We start from the raw sequence: 20,078 nt of genomic DNA on the forward strand, positions 1-20,078 counted from the left end.
GCAGCTGTGGTGGTGTGCTGGTTCTGAGTCATGACTCTTTATGTCTCCGTGTAGCATTAATGCATTCATTTGGAAACCTAAGTCACAATCATTAAACAACATAACTACACCTTCAGTATCCTTAAGTTCCAGTCCTGCTTCAGAAGTAAACATCTGACAAAATCCTTTTTTTTTTTCAGTCAGTCACTGATAAAATTCATCAATTTCCTATCTTGGGTGTTAAACTTGTCTGACCCTGTGCTTTTCATTAACTAGTGGGTTATTTAGGTGCTGAAATAAACACTTTTAACTGCTGAGAACTGTGTGGCTAGAACTCAGACAGTGGGATAACACGTGAGCTAGGTTGTCGCTCAGGCTACTATCAGGGTTCTAATTTGAATTTCAGGCAGCTGTTGCAAATGAACCTGTAAAATAGAGAAGCTTCACATGTAAGCTGCATGTCTGGGATGAAAAGAAATGAGCTGTGTTAGTGAATTCTGTGTGATTGTGACTTCAAACCTTTGAAAATACTGACTTCAATCCCTGATTTTGTTACAGGTGATCGCAGGGTCAGGTCTGGATGTTGGGTTTATCCTCCTCTCACCCACCGGACATCGGCTAGTCTCTGACTTCAGGAGGTCTGATGGTATCCACATGTGCGTATCTGTTCAGTCTGAGATGAGCAGTCTCTCTTGCTCTTTAGTATTTGTATTAAAAAGTAGTTAAACAAATGTACGTAAAGAATGACTCACAAGCTATTTCATTAGATACCTGTTCAAGTTCTTTTTAATGCAAATATTTGATCAGCTAATCACAGGGCAGTAAATGAATGTGTTTAGGCATGTAGGTATGCTCAGGATGACAAAGTAAGCATCATTTTGGGGAAGAAACGTTATTTAGGTGACTTTGAATGCAACACTGTTGTTGTTCCCAGATGGGCTGGTCATAGTATTTCAAAAACAGCTGATCTGCTGTGATTTTTGCTTCATTTCAATTCAGTTCTGTTTATATAGCCCCTTCATGACCACTGTCATCTCAAGGTGCTTTAAATTGTAGGCTACAAACCCTAAAATGATTTTAAAAAAATTTTAAAAAGCAAGAAAAAAACCCCTCACAAACATAAAACCATCTTTAGGGTTTACAGAACATAATGTGTCCATCTTCCGATGGCTGCTTCTAGCAGGATAATATGCCATGATGTCACAAAGCTGTCGAACTGGTTTCTTGAATATGAAAATCAGATCACAGTTCTCAAATGGCCTCCACAGTCACCAGATCTCAATGTAGTAGGAGAAATGTTTCATCACAGTTTTTCGCAGTTGTCCAGATAAACTCTTTCTTGCCCGGATGATTGAATGTGTATCAAGACATGTACAATGTGGGAGATTCATATCGATCGGCCACCTGTCTTCAAAATGTTCTTTTTCCTGTAGGGTGGATCCCACAGTTGATGGAGACTACCGGTTATGTTTTGACAACAGCTTCAGTAAAATGTCAGAGAAGATGGTGTTTTTTGAGGTCGTCATTAATAATCAGAACAGCAAAAACGGAGGCCAAGATGATTGGTTAGAGACTGTAACTTCAGACAGCATGGTGGACTACAAAATGGAAGACATCAGGGTGAGAGCAGAAAATAAAATTATCCATGTCCTGGATCTAAATTTACTCTACAACTGGTTATATCAGCGCCATTCGTTTAAATCCACTTAATGTCTTTTTTGTCCCCCTCCAGGCGAGAATGGACTCTGTGCACCGGCACCTGGAGAAAAGCCATCAGGTCCAGGCCATGCTGAGGGCATTTGAGGCGAGAGACCGCTACCTTCTGGAGGACAACTTGTGGCGAGTGTCCTTTTGGTCCTGCGTAAACCTGTCGGTCATGCTCACTGTTGCTGTTGTTCAAATTTACACCCTCCGACGCCTCTTTGTCAACACCAAGCAGGTCCGCACATAACAAAACCATCCTTACCTCCATCGACGAAAGACTAGCAGAAAACACTCAACTGACATGGGAGCTGAATTTAAAGGAATAGTTTACATCATTTTAAAAAGCTGGTTTTTGCACTGGATTTTTTTTTAATTGTCAAAAACTGTTCCCTTTGATGCATTGTGGAAACCACTTTCTGCTTTTGTGTCATCCCTGAAATCACATTTATACCACAGTAGTGGATGCCTGTAGCACCGGTATTTGTTAAAAGTTTCATTAGGGAAGCTAGAACGTCAGTTGTTCTCCCTTGAAAGTTTATTGAATTACAAACACTACATTTGGCACATCTAGAAACTAAGATTATCAGAACACCAAAAAACTAATTATCAGATACGTCACCTCATGAAAGCGCATGATGAAGCTTTTTAAAAGCTTTAAAAACAAAAAAACAACAAAATGATGCAAAAGAGTAACTGTAATAAAATAAATATTTATAATCATAAAAAGAAAAGTCCCTGATTAGATTTACTATATGACAGTTAAATATTACACAAAACAATAACAGTCAGGTGGCTGGGGAAAAAGGCATCAGAGTCACTTGTTTCATGCAATTGCACTTTGTGGTACTAAGGTGGAGAAGTCAGTAAAACCAGGAGTCTATTTTTATAACTGTGAGCAGTTACAGACTCTGCCATGAATCATTTTATTGTGGTAATGCTCCACCACTTGAAAGGCATTCTCTCTTTTGCATCACTGAGCAGATACATGAAAAATTAGAATACAATTCTCCTGCTGCACTTTGTGAGTTGGCACCAGAACTGAAATGATACAAAACAAATGCTCTAAGGTCTTCTGGGGGATTGGGAACAGAGAACTGAAAGTACACCATGAGATTTCAAACTATTTCAGCTTTTTGTGCCCACAATCATTAGTGTCATTATCCCAAAGAAAGAAAGAAACAAAACCCTGAACCATGCCACTCAGTTTGAATTCTTCAGTTAGGCTGCAGGACTGTAACAGCGTTATTGGGAGTGCCTCTTTGTTTTGATGAAGTGAAATTAAAACGTGCTCTTCTGCTCCCATTGTTGTCATTGATTGGAGTCATTTCACATTCACTGCGGAGCGGCCAAGGTCACTGCTGGTTTCGACGAGGGGCCGGGCGCCTGTTCAGGAACAACTGACATTAATCTCTTGGTGACACGCAGTAAAGAATTGCCGCTGACATGTTAACCCTTCAGGATCCAGTTATCAAAACAGCAAGGACACTTGTACTGTGGCGGGTGCCGGCTGAGGGATAGAAGGACCTTTTGTTTAAGCAAAGGGAAATACTAGGGAAGTGCATTTCACATTTGAATTTTAAATACTGCCTGGAAAAATCTAAATACTAAAAGCAACCTTTTATCTTTCATCAGTGTGAAAAATGTATGATTATATCTCAATTTAGTGTTGCAAGAGAAGATCTGAGAAGCTGTTATTGGAAGATGATTTGGCCCACAGAGAAACAATGATTAAAAGTTAATGTTGCAAAAATGTAGTGTTCCTGCTCATCACCACAGGATTTGTCAAGATGCATTTCTGCAGGCTGGTAAGTAGAAGGTTGCCATAGGAATATGGGCTTGTTTTAGCCCGAGAGAGGGAGAGCGAAAGCAAAGAGAAAGGAGAGGACCACCAGGAAATGCTCTATACATCATCTGAGAGAAAGAGAGAAGACCACACAAGACACAAACAGACACCAACCACCAGAGCCAGTCCCTTTATTGTACACAACACCTCTTTATTTACTCGCCTTTCTAAATCCGTTCATGTTGTTTATTCAAATCAATTAATTGCTACAGAGGCACTTGACAAGGTTTGAAGAAAAGAAAAAAAAAAAAAAATGTTTGCAGGTTGTTTCCAATCCCCGTCTTCCAGATCCGAGAGTTGGGTTCGAAGAAAGATGGGTACGTCCATTAGGGAGAAAGGCAGTTTGCTCACAGCCCACTATATGACAAGCCATTTACAGGTTAGCCTTCCCAAGGGCAGGTCTAAGTGACAATCACAGAGATTTAAACTCTAGACCAATAAATATCTGTTTTAGTTGTTTAAAATTTGTGTACCATGGGGAGTGTGGAAGATCCATTATTAAAGATCTTCAGTATAAAGACCGGATAGGAATATTTTATTCTTCCTGGTGCCGTCACTGAAAGCCAGACCTTGAGAAAGGAAGAAAAGGCACATTTTGTCTCAAGAAGCAGTGGTTTGGGATCTTGCTGCATTTTTTTTTTTTTTTAAACAGCTTTTTTGATTTGTCAGTCTGGTTAATTAATCATCTTTCCTTGATGCAGACTACCATCTTAGGGAGCTTCTCTTGACAGGATGTGCCTTTGTAAACCACAAATCCCAGCACCTGCTCACCACTACTGATCAAACCAAAACAGAAAACAAGTGCCCAATGTAACTCCCAATTTCCCCTTAAAGACTTAAAAATATATATATTTTATTATGGTCAAATACGTTCAAAGAGCAATCAAAAGATCATCATCAAATAATCACAGCTGAACCAAGTGCACGTCCAAGTTTAGACAGATAATCCCTGTAGCAAAACCCCTAGTAACAGTCCAGGCGAAGCTGGGGGGCTGAGTTGAACATACCTGTACAGAGATGATACAATTGCTACCAAAGCATCAAAAGAAATGGGGGGGGAAAAAAAAAAAAGAAAAAAAGCCCAGATTCTAAATAAAGCACAATGAAATAATCTCTTTTCCCGCCTTTATTGAAGTCTAATCTATGAAATGAGTGCTAGTGCTTTCTTTAATTTGATGACTACCGTTGTATTTTGACATTTTGGGCTTGGATTATGATCGATAGCATGCTTTGTCATGTACCCTATAATAAAATGAGAGATAAGCTAACTCCCCAGAATAGGCCAGCTATATACAGGATCATTTTATGCATGGAAGCATAAGTGAGAGAAAATTTCCTTGAAAATTAAGCCCAGACAGAGACGTAACATCTGATCTATACTTAATACCACCTTTACGCTCTGAATCACAGATCTGTCCACACACCCCTCAGCTTCATCAAGTTTTATCCTCTCCGAGAGAAAACTGTACCGTGTGCGCCGTTCTATTTAAATCCACTAATCCAGGAATTAACTCTCCTCCAAGGCTGTAGGCCTCACTGAGGTATGACTGAGACTAGAAGGATTAAAATTCAAGACGTGATCATCTCCAAATTAGTGGAGAAAGCTTCCCAGAAAGTGCAGACAGCATCCATCCCACCCCTCCCCCCGGACTTTTGTGCATAGTGTTATGGTAACAAGCTACAGCATCCCTGCTATGAGTGGCTTAATGTAAGGCTAGGCGGTTAGAAGTGCTTGGATTATAACGGTCAATGAATAACATTTCATTGAGGAAAATAATAGTTGACGGAGGAACCGAAGCTATTTCTCTCAGTGTCAAACAACCCTGCTCTGTATCTTTTTTTTTTTCTTTGTTTTTACACTCTGTTGAGATTAAGATTTCATTTTAAAGCTACATGTATAACTGTCATTTAAAAAGGACAAATTCACTCAAATAAAGCAACACAAGGGAAGAAAAAAGAACAGTGATAATAAGCCATTGTTTTTCCAATATGAAATCAGGAGACCCGAGAGAACAGCTGGTTATGGGTGTATATTACAAAGACCAACCTAGACTTGAACGTCCAGGCTCATTTTGAAGGGGAAAAAAAGTAGGGCGGAGGGGAGAGAAAAACCCAGCCTGTACCAGTTAATAACTTAATAAATGTACTTCTGCTGAGAACCTTGCCAGGAAATAAACTATAAAGGAAATTAACCAGTTATTACATTTAAAAAATATTGAATCTGACACATCATCTCCTAATGACAGAAGCTGAATGCATCTCACAGATGAGCCATTTGTTTTCCTCTTTTAGAGCAGTCAAATGCAATATTCAAGTGGTTAAGGGCTTGCTTTCTTTCCTGCGCATTTATAAACACATTATTAGCAGCTTATTAACATTGCTTGAACAGACATCAATGCGGCTGGATGTTGCATGTTATGCACTACTATCAGTCAGCCCCTCCCCTTGAGCCCCCGCCCCTGCCTATATTGTGCAGATACACACATCCACACACAAATACACACACTCTTAGGTGGACTCGGCCACAGGTCTAGTCTAGCAGGGAGGGCTCAGCAGGGCGAATAATGGTGGGCCGGTGAGAAGGAGCACCAGGGGGTCTTCGGCTGTAACGAGGAGAGAAAAACCAGGACAAGAAGTGAGATGTGCTCTCAAAGAGGCAGTGAAGAAACCAAACTTCCCAAACAGAAGCAGAAGAGAGAGAAGAACGGAAGAAGAGTGACAAAGAGAAACTTGAGACTCAGGAAAGAATGACGCATACAGAAATAATAGGTATGTATACAGACGACAGACAAACCACAAACCATGCCTGGAACTCTTGAAAGAAACATGATGATGTGACGTCAAAGACAAAGTGTTAGAGAGTCTGTGCGACAAAAATCACAGTAACACCTTCCACGCATTGCTGGTCACATCATAAAACTTACCTGGGAATATTGGGAGGGACACGAGCGGGCCGGGAGGGGATCTGTGGGGGTGCACTGAAGGGATCCTGACTGCTATTGAAGGCATTGGTGGGCGGGCCTGGGCGGGAGGGGATTGGGGGTGCACCAAAGGCCGGGGAGGGATTGAGTGGTGCTCCAAATGCAGGGGAAGGGTTCAAGGGAGGTCCTGGTGTTGGTCCCCTCACAGCAGGTGGACGGCTGGGGGGTTGGGAGGATGTAGGAGTTGGCCTGCGCTGAGCGGTCGGACTGAGAAAAAGTTTAGTGCATGAGAAACGGAAAGGAAAATGAAAACCAACACAAAGATCACATGAATTCTCCTGTGTGATTAGAGAAAGAGTGTTTCAGCTATTACATTCACACCCCGTTAACCCTCACCTGGCTTCCTGCATCCAGGAGTCATTTACAGGTGGCGGTACTGGGGTGGAGATTGTGTTGGCACTGATGTCGCCAATAATGACCAGTGCTTCCTTGAGTGCATGATACATGCGCAGCATTTCGTCTCTACGCTGGGCCTGGTCAGCCGACTCCTCCATCAGGCTGTTCTGATCCCCAGATGAATAGAGGTAGGCCAGAAGCTCTGAGTGGATGAAGTCCTTCGCCTATAAGGAGGGCATATTAATCAAGACAGAATCTTTAGATATGGAGCAGGAAAATGGCTGTAGTATGTGGTTCCAATTAATGAGATATTATGGGGTTAATACTTACTCATAAAAGAAAAATACGCATAGATCTGTGACCAAAAACATTTGAAAGTCTTGGCAAAAGAGCTGCTTACTAGACAGTCGTGTAGGAGTTTGTTACAAGTGTGTGTATGTGTAGTTGCTGGACTGCTAGAAGATGTCAAAGTAGGCTCACTAAAATAATAAATCAGAATAAATGGACAGTGGGCAAGTTACTGTGAGGATGCCTCATAAATTCTCTTAATTGCTTCAGGTTTAGGAACTTGTGTCAAAATAAAATGCATGACTAATGCTAATAACAAAAAACAAGAAAACTAAAAACTGTTCTCCATAGTTCTACAGTAAATACACTTAGTACTGTAAGTACAATTAAAAGCTTGTTTTAAGAAAGACAACGATCAACAGAACTAGTAAAAAACATGCTACGTCCTCCGACAGTTCACAGAAATACACTTTGAGTGCGTAGGAGGGATACTGTGTGGAAGTGCAATATTTTAGGACACGCAGAGTGTTGCAATAGTACATGCTCTCATTTAAAGTTTAGGTTGAGATACAGCTACTGTTGGCATTTTTCACAGGACATATCCTCACAATTAGGATCCGCTTTAACCAGAAACTGTGCTTGAATGTATTATGCACTGTATGAAGTGGCTGTCATAGAGAATCTGCAGAAAAGAAGCCAATTAAGCTCTAAGTGAAATACAGTGCAGTGTTGCAGTAACAGACCCAGAACATGCAGACACTGTCAGGATATATATTCTTCTCATATTGTATTTCCGATGGTTGAATAGTGCTGGAAAACACCACACCTTTCAGGCATTAAACAGTATGGGTGTGGGCACCAACTGTTTTCTGCAACTATCAACCGATTGAACCCATTTCATGGTGCAACTGCATAACTTTGTAACTTAAATACGCATGTCACTTCCCACAGTATGGCCCACCGCAACATGATCACTGCTCCGTCAGAGAAATTGCACACTGCTATGCCCAACTTATAAAAACAAGCCCTTCCCACCAAAAGGAATTTTCCAATGTGATTGGATAACTCTACTTCTAGCATATTTCGAGTCTAGTCAATTACTTTGGTCTGGTGGTGAGAACTGCTGAACTTACGCTGTTGATCATGAGATGCATGATGGTCTTGGGCACAAGATCTCTGATAGATTTGTTTATGATGCTGATGTACGAGTCCACCAGGTTGCGTATGGTTTCCACCTGCCGTTCCAACTGAGGATCCATGGAGAATGTATCTGCAGGGCAAGGCTCTTCATTCTCCTCCTTAACCACAACATCAAAACACAAAACAGCAAAGATGAAGCAGAATTATAGCCTACACACATCTACTTCCTGTAATAGGAGCAGATATGAAAATTCTCCTGAAAATGTAAAGAGAGAAAAGGCGCTATAGAGTGTTTATAGTTGCACAGTAAGTCCAAACTCTGAGCTTGATTATGAATGCTTTCTGGTTCTTTAATGGAAAAGAACCAGTCAAACAGAAATACTTTGTTACATACCTGGTCCTTTTCTGGATAAACTCCAGCCCTGAGGAAAGACGCTTTCCAGCTGTCCACATCGTCCTGAGTATCACATGCCAGTTCTATTTGGCGAAGATCCTTGTACACGTTCCTGTAGAGATAAACAAGTGGCTGTGTGTAGCCTCACTCCAATACACAAATTCATGCACACACAAGGAAAAGATAGGCCTGCAGGAATACCGGTCAACAAGTACGGGTTTTATTATTAACACGACTGACCTCTGTTCAGTGTTGAAGATTGCAAAGATGTGCTTTGTGGACATAAAGCCTTTCTCAACATCTCTGAGCTTCAGGTTATCCAAGGGAAGCATATACTTCTTTTCTTTTTCCTAGCATGAGAAAAAAACGTTTTTACACACGACACAAAGTAATAATAACAGGCAAACCTTGAACATATAACAGAGAACAAATAAGGACTTCTACACAGTGCTGTAGTGACATTTTTTTAAACCTCCCAATAGTCAAGACATTTCTCATGATGTGAATAACATTTACTGAAATTTACAAAAGCATTGAAAAACAAATAAAATTCAAAAATAAATTTCAGAGTCAAGTTTTTAGAAAATGACCGATGGTACTAAAACATATGAAGCTTTCCTCAAAGCAGACTAGTAGAAAAATTATTCAGCAGGATGGGATTTTATAGAGAGCCTCCTTTGTCCTTAATGGCATCAAATTTTTCTGGTATTCCCCCAAACTTTGGAGGCCTTTTCAAATTCTAATTTCTCTGTGGGAAACAAAAACCCTTACTCTTTTTCAGTTCTTCATTTGCTTTCTTTAAATACCACAGAAAATGTTCTCTGTTTGAATATCTCACTTAACTCAAAAATGTTACTTATAGAACTTCTAAATGATTTGATGTGTAACCCCTACATACTATGTAGGGTTGAAGAGCTCTGATTTCAACTGTAGGCTGTAGATGAAAATCACAGAGCGTTGCTCTGATACTTCGACACCAATGAGCAGACATGATGGAATGCATTTCCTCTGTGTGGACGACCACCAGGCTGGTGGGATGAAGAAATGCATGATGAGTGTGAGGAGGAGGAGCATGAGGGAGCTCTAGGGGGATGGGGTGCCAGCTTTCGCTGTTGAGCAAAGACATCTGGAAGCATTTATGTCTGCACAACCACAGAGAGCGGGGTGCAGGCCCAAGAGTTACATCACTCAGTTCCTCATGATTCCCCGCCCTCACGACACATACACACTCGCAAAAAAAGAAAAGAAAAAAAAACAGGGGCTAAGTCTTTAACTGCACGTGCAAAGACAAACAAACAGACAAGCCTGACTAAAGCGAACAAATACATAAAACTGAACTTTGGGCGTGTGCATAACGACGCACTTGCACAGATACACCCAATTCCTAAATCATTTAGGCTGACTCATGTGAACAAGTGTCTACACACATGCACACAATCACCCCCTCCCTCTGCTCTGGCCCCCGTAACCCAGTACGATTTCCTGCAAATTCCAAAGTCAGATCCCGGCTGGAACATTTCAGCCCGCCTGCCACGTCAGTTTGCCTCCACCATCGTACCGCTCCTTTCTCTTCGACTTTTCACAAAAGGCTACCAACGTGAGGACGCCCTTTCAGTTAACGTTTGTGTGTGTGTGTGTGTGTATATTTTAAATGATGACTTCTTTAAAAAAAAAATAATAATAATAATAATAATCTTGGTGGAAGAATGGATACAACTAAGGACGATCAAGTGGGTGAGCAATGTGATGATTATTTTTTTATGAATTTCATGCTATTAAAAGTATTCAAACTTTCATTTTAGTTAAATCAGTTAAGTCTGATCATTTTAAGTTTATCCATCAGGGCACGCATGCTTCTTGGAGTGAACATTTGTCTCCTTTCCTTGAATTCGAGACTCAGTACATATCTTTTCTACAAAACATATTTAGACACTGCTGTTTAGCCAAGAGGGGCCGGCACGAGTCACTCGCCCGAGTCACTTTAAACATATTGTTGTAATGGTTAAAATTTTCATTTAATGCTGCATTTTCACACAAAAAACTTAAATTTTAAGTTTTCTGTTGTTTTAGTAATAAGCAGTTCCTATATACACGTGGCTTTTTCTTCATATGTATGATTACTGAGATAATATTTACTCTTTGTGTCCTCGGTCCTACAGTTGCAGCATGCAGACGTAATGACCTCTGGGTCCTTCCTCCCATCAGAGTCCTTCTCACCCCTCAACCCCCACCTCGCCTGCCCAGTGTTCAGACTACCTGTTCATCAGGCTGCAGCTGAACAGTAGTCTGCACATTGGTTAGGCTAGGCTGGGAAATGACACCAAATCCTCATTTGGGATAGTTTATATTAGCAGCAGCGTCTTAACCACACAGCAACTCTTCTCACCTCCTCATTTTTGTACCAGGACAGGGACTCAGCGGTCAGGACAAACCAGTATTCCTTGGAGCCTCCTTTCATGATGCTGATGTTGATGGTTAGCCAGCCTTTCCTGATCACCTGTATGGTCAGGAGAATATGACGGAGAAGGGTTGTAGGGAGAGAGGGGTACCAGGAGGATTGAGGGAAAGCTTTAACAATGAGGTTCATGCACTGGCAAAATGTGGACCCCATAAAGTGCCATTAATTATGGGATTTAACAACAATAAAACCTTACCCGCTTACCTGCTGGGCCTTGGTATGTTTGTGTTTTTTTCTTTTTATGTACATATTAAACATTGTACCTAAACAAATCTAATTTACTTAACTAGGTATCACAAAAGAGAGAATCTGAAAATGCTAAACTATGACAAAATGGAGTGACTAAAGAACAGAAAAACATGCACATTTATCTAGTATATACACATGTAATATGGATGACTATATACAAAAGCATTACAAGGTTGAAAAGAGGGATGTAGGCCTCATTGTCTATAGTCCACAGTAAGGAAATGACCAAATGGGTCCTGATAGTACCCACAGCATGGCTGCTCTGATACAAAGTCAAAAACCAAAGGTCGACGGTGGTATGTTAATGCCAGCGGGTCAGTAAAGCCTAGCCTATGCACTGGAAGTTAGAGAGCAGCATTGTTAATGGGTTTAGCTGAACTTTGAGGAAAAGAGTGTTAATTACTTGACTTTAAAAGAAAGAGGTAAAGAAGGAAAAGTGATTTGTAGCGAAGGAGATTAAACACAGAGCCAAGCAGATGGACGGAGTTAGCAGAGATCACAAGCGGGACAAAAAATTTAAAAGCAAAGAAAAATCTGAAGTGGAGAGCTGGAGAGGGAATCAATTTAGGAAGAGTCCATGCATTATGGAGAAACCAGCGTAACCATGGTCTCTCCATTTTCTCACACAGAGCTTCATGCATTTCAAGTGCAGTATGTGAAACTATCTTTGAGAAGTGTGCTTTTTTGCAGACTGCATCTAAGTGGAAATGCCCATTTCAAAACCTGCTTTAGACCTCTCTCCTGCACTCCTTTTCCACCCAGGAGAGGACTGGAGTGAGCAATGGGAAATAAAGGTTAATTGGTTCAAAAGCGCCAACATAAACATGGGAGAGGAGTTAGGAATGCAGAAGCTAGTCGTGGTAGTTTGCCTTGGCATGAACATAACGTAGCTTTTCAGAGCAATAAAAGGACTTAAATCCAGAGGATTTAAGGCAGGTAGAAATACTGCTTCCCGTTTTAATGTAAGCTTGCATAAGCGATGTGAGGATTTCACAGGTGAGATGTTCTTGTTTCTGTAGTCAGTTAAATCTAAATTTTTGTGATGCAATGGTTAATTAAAGGTGTTAGATTACATCAGAGTCAAAGGAAAGAAATTCATAGGATTGGTGTAAAAAAAATAAAAATAATGACATTTTGAATTAGTCTTGTTAAATATTAAAAAAAGAAAATCAAAATGACCAAAACCCCCAAAACATTTCATTTAATTAAAGAAATCCCAAAGTCATAATCAATCATAGTACAAATACAGCTTTGATTAGTAAGAAGGTATCTTTTAGAATGTAATGAATTTAATCTAACAACCAATCCATAAAGGAAATGAGTAATTATTATTATTATTATTATTTGTTCCACTCTCAATACCCATTTTGTCCCCAGTGACACTTCGGATGATTTCCACAAGGCAAACTTTTGAGTCACCATGCATGAGGCAGCAGCAGAGGTAAAAACCCAAGGACAGGAGAACTGACGCCTCCACGGTTACTGGTGGAAGAGTTCCTTGTTATCTTTCTCTGGTCCTTAACAGAGAGAACAAAGCACTGCGAAGTGCCAAAAGCCTTTATGGGCACAAAATAATTCATATCTTTTTCATATCATTCAATAGAGAAAATGTTAGTAGCAACCAAAATGTAGAATTAATGACAATTACTGTCATATTAAAGTGATGAATTACAGAAGTCAATGTGCCGAGTGTTACTCTAAAGATAGTCCAAATTACTGGACTGCGTGCTGATGTCAGAATTGTAATTGATATCACTTTAAGTCAGTGCTGAGACTACCTTTTCCTCGTAGACCTCTCCTAGTGCGTCAAGCTGCAGAGAGGTACAACAATTCATTATGATGAAAGTATAAAGTGCTATTTGCTATAGCTAGCTGTTTAAACAGTTATTTCATAGCAGCCTGTTTTTGAAGCCTAACTATACCAGCTGACCTTTCTGTGATGGCCTCAGTTCTTCTGCATGAGTTACCCCTACTGCCCCGGGCAGGGTGTGGGTTTGAGGGGTACTTACCAGAATCTCACCCTGCAGTAACAGGAGGGGGGGAGGGGGGAGATTAAAGCAAAAAAAAAAAAAAAAAAAAAAAAGGGGGAGTAGTATAAAATCAAAGCCAAAATAAATAAGGTAAGGAAGCAAAGAAATGAAGATGAAGGACAAGATGTAGGAGGAAAGAGGAGAAGAAGAGGAGTGAAGCAGTAATGAGGAAGGTTGAAAAGAAGATGGTAAAATGGTAGGAATGACAGTTTGAAGGAAGTGCACACACACAGGAGGAAAACAGAGGAAATCCATTTGGCAACCAGAGAAAGGAAGATGAAGAGAGAGGAGAAAGAGGTATAGAGAGAAAGAGAGAGCAAGAGAATTACATGCAATTAGAATTACTTCAAGTATACCACAATTTGGTTATGTCATATTTGTTGCTCAGTTGATAGGTGCAGGATCCATGCACATTCTGTATTCTGTAGCAAAGGATGCTTGTGAGTTAATGGGAAGGCAAAACAATCAATATAATTTGGGGATCAATGGCTACTTTGCTTCACACCATCATGCCTAGATCACATGCAAACAGCAATTAATAACAGCCAGAGACAAATGCTCGTTAAAATAAATAAATAAATAAATAACAATAAAGCAGTGAAGCAGGGTCTTCTTTAAGTTCACTAAGGCAACTCTCCCCGTACTGAAAATGCCATTGAGGCTAATTAGCGGGAATACAATCATATTAAAAATTGCCTCAAATACACTTTACAATTTAAACAAACTTTTCAACAAAACACTGAATAAAATAGAAAAGGTGAGGTACCAGCTTTGTAACAATATTGGCAAAGACCAGCCAGTTGAACATGAGGATTAGAAAAGATTGGGACTGGATACAGTCAGTGTCATTAACAGTTAGGTAGGTCAAGATAGATTAATGGCCAAGGGTCTTTATCACTGCTAAGTTATGTCAGGTATGCTCACTAGGTTTATTAACAGGTTGGTAATGGGAGGCATCAGTAAAGGATTGGTGAAAAGCTGACCGAGCAAACATACCTGGTTCGGTATGGCCCTCTTCTTGTTCGCAGCCGTGTTCCTCTGCTGAGCACTGTCATCACATAAAGAGATCACAACACACCTTATACCACATCTCTAAAATACACAAGTATTCACAAGTCACTTGTGTGGGTTTAGCTAAGATGTTCATGGCGTCATTATTATTGAACCAATACATACACACATGGATGTGGAAGTAGGCTGGGGAAGAATTTGCACTACATGGGGACTATAATGGTCTTACAAATGCTATAAGACAAAACCCTCAATCTTTTCTGTTTGCCCACCTGTTGTTGCCGTACACTGGGGAGCTACCATCATCCAGCCTTCTGTAGTCAAGACTGAAAGTGATGTCATGAGAACCGTTAAACAGCCCTTGCTTACCGCCGACAAGTTTCATCAATCCGCTTGCCATGCAGAGGATAAACCTTCACACACGCACACACTCTGGGGCTTGCTTTGTTATTGGTCAATGAAACAACCCACACAGAGCAGGGAAGCGTCACTCAACTACATGCTACTGTAACTACTATGCTAAAAAGAACACGAATTCAACCACAAACTGCTTAGGGATATACCACAAACGCAGTGAACACTTTGCAATGTGCAAATTAGTTTCCAGTGCACAAAAGCATCTAAAGTCAATGCAGTAAAACGTCAGCACTTTCTCTCTTCATTGCCAACATAAGTAGTGTTTATAGTCAAGCAACCGAGCATGCTTGACTTTGTTTGGAGGCTCAGCAAGTAATGCTGCATGCAGTGGGGAGAAGGCGGCATCTAAAGTGACCTTGATCAATGTAACATCCACTTTACTGAGAGGGAGAGATATGTGCTAAATGACTAATTGGCATGCTGCACACTGAGGCACAGTAGTTTACAACATGTATGTAATTATAAGCTGGAGCTCTGCACTCAATAGTCCAAATCATCCCACTGCAACCCTGTAAGCTTGCTAACATCCAATACCATCAGCGGGAGGTAACACGGATGTTCGGTTTGGCTTAAGTCGCCTACTTTGATTTGACACAAACTAACACTTTTTGTGAAGTCTTTACCCACTCATCGACTTGCTGTTGACTCCAGTAATCTTTACCCCATCTATCGCTCCTCTGCTTTTCATTGGGACTTCTCCACAACCATGTGACTAGAAACTAGCTTCTCTAAAAATGCATAATTACCTCACTCTCCAATTCAATTTCAAACCAAACCAACGGGTTTGCTCTCTCATAGTTAATCAGTATACGACACATGCACATTCTACTGAAAGTGTGCAGAGCTGTGAGCCAGACTGCTGTGTGCGTGCCGTTTATATGACAGACGCCACGGAAAACTATGGAAGGGAAAACAAGCTACATAGTGCCTTGGCTAGCATTTTCAGACAATCATCTATGGACACAAACTTATTATAGGAAATGACTGGAATCAGGAGCAGTGCAGTGATTGTCAAGGGTCTAAAGTGAGAGCTGGATTGCATGCGTATTGATTGCTGAAAGTTATCGTATAACATGTCTTTTCTTTTAAAAAAAAAATCAAGAAAAAAAAAATCAATGGAACCACACGTTCGGACAAAAGGCAAATTAAAGTTCATCAAACTTGCCCTCAGTGAGACACTTGTCACAGACAGCAGGCTGTAAATTGGGCTGGAGAAGATGGAGGTGGGAGGGGTACTTACTTAGCAAAGCCTATGAAGTCCTCATGGTTGGTGTTGATGTAGGACAGCTCAATGTCAATCAGCAGCAGAACCTTAGAGGCAGAAAGTTATGATTAAGAGGGAGAGGTCACAATTAAACACCAATTACAGTGAGCACAAAATAGAAAGTCTCCCTTGTGATATTACACACTGAACAAAAATAAACCCTGACATTTAAAACTAAATTCACACAGTCATTGTGATACAGCCCATCAGTACTGCATTAGTGATGCAGTGGAGTTGAGAATAGGAATTTCAGCTCAACTTGTTTTGATTTCTGGTTAAAAGTGTTGCTACCAGGACTGAAACTCTAGCGTGGACAATTTCAACCTGAAACGAAATAAATACGTTTTTTCTTCTCTCTCAGAAGCCAGATTTCTGTGAAAATTTAGCAGAAATGAGTCAAATTAACAGGAAGTTGGAATATATTTAAAGCACATGTGGCCAATTAAACTTTTTTCCCCTGAAGATTAAGGAGATTAGAATCTATGTTGACTCATTTGGTCAAACTATCAGTTACAAATTCACTTGCAGCACTAAATACCAATGATGACTAGGACCACACACACACACGCACACACACTTATTCACAGTTGCAAACCTTATGGAAAAAAAAAACCTGATAATGCATGCAGTGTTCTAATATACAGGATATAACAGGCATCTGTTTTTTTTTCTTAAATGTATGCATCCACCTGCAGCTCTGATAACCACAAATATGAATAGACTTGAGACAAAACATTTTATAACATGGTTGTGCGTCACTGGGAAGAATGCATGCAGACACCAAGAGGGCAACTAGCATAGCATGACCTTAAATTACCGATAAAGAATTGCAGGGAGATTAAGGGTGTTTTTAAAAAGGAAAAATGTGCTTCTTCGTGTTTCAGATGGAAGATCAGCAGATGTAGAAACTAAAAATGCTCGATGAGTCATTGATACAGTTAATGCTAGGTGTTAAAATGTTAAGGTCAAGGTCAAATTTATTTATATAGCACATTTCAAACAGCCGATGCTGCACAAAGTGCTCAACAATATAAAAATGGTATTAAAAAGCAACAATGTAATACAATAATAACAGTAAAAAAAACAATAACTATGAACTTCTTCACATTACAAACTATAACATTTATTAATTATACTTATATCATAACTTCATGTGTCACTCCCCCCCCCTCACCTCCTCGTGCGCTTGGTGGCTCTGGGGTGCGTGACTGGGCATTTTGGTGTGTTTGCTGGCCTGCCCCCTTGGAGGGTTTCTGTCTTTCTCCCTGTCTGTCTCTCTCTTTCTCTCTGTCAGCAAAATGGTATATCTGTTTGTGTACCTCCCTCTGTTTTGTCTTTTTGGTGCCATGTATCATCAGTGTGTGCTTTGTTACAGAAACAGCAGTTGGAGACCCAGCGTGTCTGTTTACTTCACTCTCGACCCCCCTCCCGATCCCATTCTTTGCTATTTTTTCCCTTCTCTCTTTTCTTTTTCTAGTTCTCTGCTTTCTTCTCTCATCTTTCACCTATCTGGCCTTTACCCCCAGTCTGCTCCAGCGTAACAACCACAGGACATTAATATGAATAATAACGTAAATAAATAAAATAGCATACACAGTCTACTGTGCTCTACTTGGGAAAGCAAAAATATGTTCGGCACAACAAAGAAAAGAAAAAAAAAAGTTTGACAGGACAGGTTTAAAAAAAACAAACATACAACTACTGGACTGAGGTTACACAGGAACTGTAGATGCATTTTTTGCACGTGAAAAATGATAACTAATGTTTAATCAGCATGCCAGCATCTCACCTGGTCCTTGGCCTTCCCTTCTCTTTCTCTGACATGAGTTGTGACAATTCTCTCAGTCTCCTCTCTCAGTCTGGGGTAGGAGTTGAGCTGAAAGGCAACAAAAACACATAACTGCGGCCTTGAACTGAGACACATGCACACTTACATGTGAGCTTGAGCTTAATAAGACTTACCAATAAGTATCAGAGAGAAACAGGAGTGAGAAGTGAAAATAAGTAGGAAACAAAGAAAAGGGAAAGAGATAGTCAAGTGACATTGCAGTGTCACACATATCCAGGCAATCACAATCCAGCACACGCACATAAACAGACTTTAAAGCCACAATGACCGTCTGTTATATAAGGTGGCAGAATCAGCCAGAGATGACTTCACAAAAGATCCAATTTTGTCGCACTCGATATTTGTTGTTGGCATAATCCTGTATTTTTGTGAGTGTGTGTAAAACAGTCGTCTCTAGCTGACTGTAGTAGTTATATTAATGAAGACTGGATGAGAAATAGCAGGGTGGGTGAGGCAGAGAAAAAGACAGGGACTATGGATGCCTGGGTAACAGATAAGATTTTTTTTTTTTTTTTTAAATCATGTCTTTAGATGCAGAGCCTTCATCTGTCCACAAGATGGTAGTGTAGAGTTGTTGCTATGGAAACGCTTCATTCAAGCTGTCACAGCACCCACAGAGCCCTTAGGGCTCTGAATATCATCTCAGCCCCCCCACCCCGACTCACATTGTTCCCTTTCCATCCGGTTCAGCAGATAACAGAATGTCAGTCTGTCATGTGGGTCAGAAAGGGAGCAGCGGTGGGCTCGCCTCTGCTCAGACAGACCAGAAGCAATGTGGAGGTGGGGGGGAAAAAAATGCTCTAATGAGCTGATGCTTAGGTCCAGCAGCACGTGGGAGACAGCTGGTGGAAATTTATAGTTATGTTTAATATTTCAAATGTGAGCAAATCTGACGCGCCAAGAAGATGCCAAATGGCGTGGCAACTTCTAAAAGTACGAAGACGGCAGGGGGAGGATGCACACATTCAATGCAGTGGACACAGATGGTGTGGTGGCAAAGAGTTGTCTGGAGTTGATTTCACTGGGGTGAAAACTCGATGACGGTGATACACATTTACAAAGAAAATGAATCCCTTTTTTTAAATGCCATCTTCCTGGCTGGTGTGTCCCTGGTTACCTTAACTGCACACTTCATGACGAGTGCGGTGAGCTCAGAAACCACCAGGTCCACACATTTAAGGCTGGGCTCTTTGAGTTTGAGGATCTGCTTTTTGACAATCGCCTCGAAAGCCAGGTCAGGGGTGAAGAGCCCCGTTCTGAGAGGTCATTGGGTCGATTGAATTTGGTTAAGGAGGTAGAGAGACAGCAGGAGGCAGGAATTGAAGAAAGAAAAATTGAAAAGAGAGGAAAGGGAAAAAAGAGGAAATAAAAAGAGAAGTTGTTGTTCAGTTAGTCATTTCTAGGCACAAACAGACAAAACCAAGCAGCGGTTAAAGACAAGCTGCAGGTATACTTCACATCTCTTCCTTCACTAGCTAGTCGCTCTTAAATGAGGTGAATATGGTGATGACTAATGCCAAATTTGCACCTTACAGACCACTCTATATTTCACTGGCATTCTGCATCGAGTTGTGAGACCTGCAGCTTGTCCAGGAGAGACTTGAGATGTTCAGTCCAGAAAACATCTCTTATCCACAACAACACGTTACCCGTCACAACACTCCAAAACACGACAGCGCTGCCTGCACACAGAGCTCATGGGGCTGGGTGAAGCCAGGGCAAACTGCACAGAACTTTCCTCTTTATCCTCCTTATAAACACTGGTAGAGGCTTCTCTACATCTTCTAAGAAGATGCTAATGTCCTGTGTCAGTTCACCCTCTGGCACACCCATGCTTTCCCCCGCCCAATGTCTCTGGGTCGGGAGATGCTGGACCACCTGCAGTACCTTGTTGGTGCACTGCCTGACTGTGTTGATGAGCTCCTGAATGACCAGATCGATACATTTGAGACAGGGCGTTTTCAGCTTAACGATCTGCTTTTTCACGATGGCCTCAAACGCCAGGTCTGGAGTGAACAGTCCCGTTCTGAGGATGCACAGAGAGACAGAGGCACAGCGGCAGACAGATGGGACAGTTAACAGAGATGTTGGTAAAAATAAATAAATAAAAAATATAATTTATACACACACACACA

The 20,078-nt window shown here is 40.9% G+C and overlaps 2 protein-coding genes across 8 annotated transcripts in view; one reads left to right on the top strand and one right to left on the bottom strand.

Annotated features, from left to right (window-relative positions):
• The window catches only part of tmed1a (transmembrane p24 trafficking protein 1a), a 2,950-nt gene extending 581 nt beyond the window's left edge, over positions 1-2,369 (top strand). Inside the window, exons 2-4 of the mRNA XM_005745448.1 lie at positions 538-635; positions 1,413-1,599; positions 1,712-2,369. Coding sequence (XP_005745505.1) covers positions 538-635; positions 1,413-1,599; positions 1,712-1,930 — 504 coding nt within the window. The 3' untranslated portion in view covers positions 1,931-2,369. The remainder of the gene's footprint in view (positions 1-537; positions 636-1,412; positions 1,600-1,711) is intronic.
• A 22-nt stretch (positions 2,370-2,391) lies between these two features.
• The window catches only part of dnm2a (dynamin 2a), a 33,220-nt gene continuing 15,533 nt past the window's right edge, over positions 2,392-20,078 (bottom strand). The window contains exons 10-22 of one of the 7 annotated variants that reach the window (XM_013913908.1): positions 19,831-19,969; positions 17,884-17,970; positions 16,071-16,141; positions 14,686-14,739; positions 14,399-14,450; positions 13,382-13,393; positions 11,052-11,162; positions 8,906-9,015; positions 8,666-8,777; positions 8,265-8,429; positions 6,844-7,067; positions 6,451-6,714; positions 2,392-3,066 (exon numbers count right to left, since the gene is read on the bottom strand). In XM_013913908.1, the coding sequence (XP_013769362.1) occupies positions 3,036-3,066; positions 6,451-6,714; positions 6,844-7,067; positions 8,265-8,429; positions 8,666-8,777; positions 8,906-9,015; positions 11,052-11,162; positions 13,382-13,393; positions 14,399-14,450; positions 14,686-14,739; positions 16,071-16,141; positions 17,884-17,970; positions 19,831-19,969 (1,432 nt within the window). In that variant the 3' untranslated portion in view covers positions 2,392-3,035. Of the gene's footprint in view, positions 3,067-3,641; positions 6,130-6,450; positions 6,715-6,843; positions 7,068-8,264; positions 8,430-8,665; positions 8,778-8,905; positions 9,016-11,051; positions 11,163-13,381; positions 13,394-14,398; positions 14,451-14,685; positions 14,740-16,070; positions 16,142-17,883; positions 17,971-19,060; positions 19,200-19,830; positions 19,970-20,078 lie in introns of those variants that run through there. The other 6 variants (XM_005745371.2, XM_005745376.1, XM_013913907.1 and 3 more) reach the window with 6 other exon arrangements.

The sequence above is a fragment of the Pundamilia nyererei genome, unplaced genomic scaffold (genome assembly GCF_000239375.1).
Source record: "Pundamilia nyererei isolate P.nyererei 1_Seehausen unplaced genomic scaffold, PunNye1.0 scaffold00158, whole genome shotgun sequence".
NCBI classification, from domain to species: Eukaryota; Metazoa; Chordata; class Actinopteri; order Cichliformes; family Cichlidae; genus Pundamilia; species Pundamilia nyererei.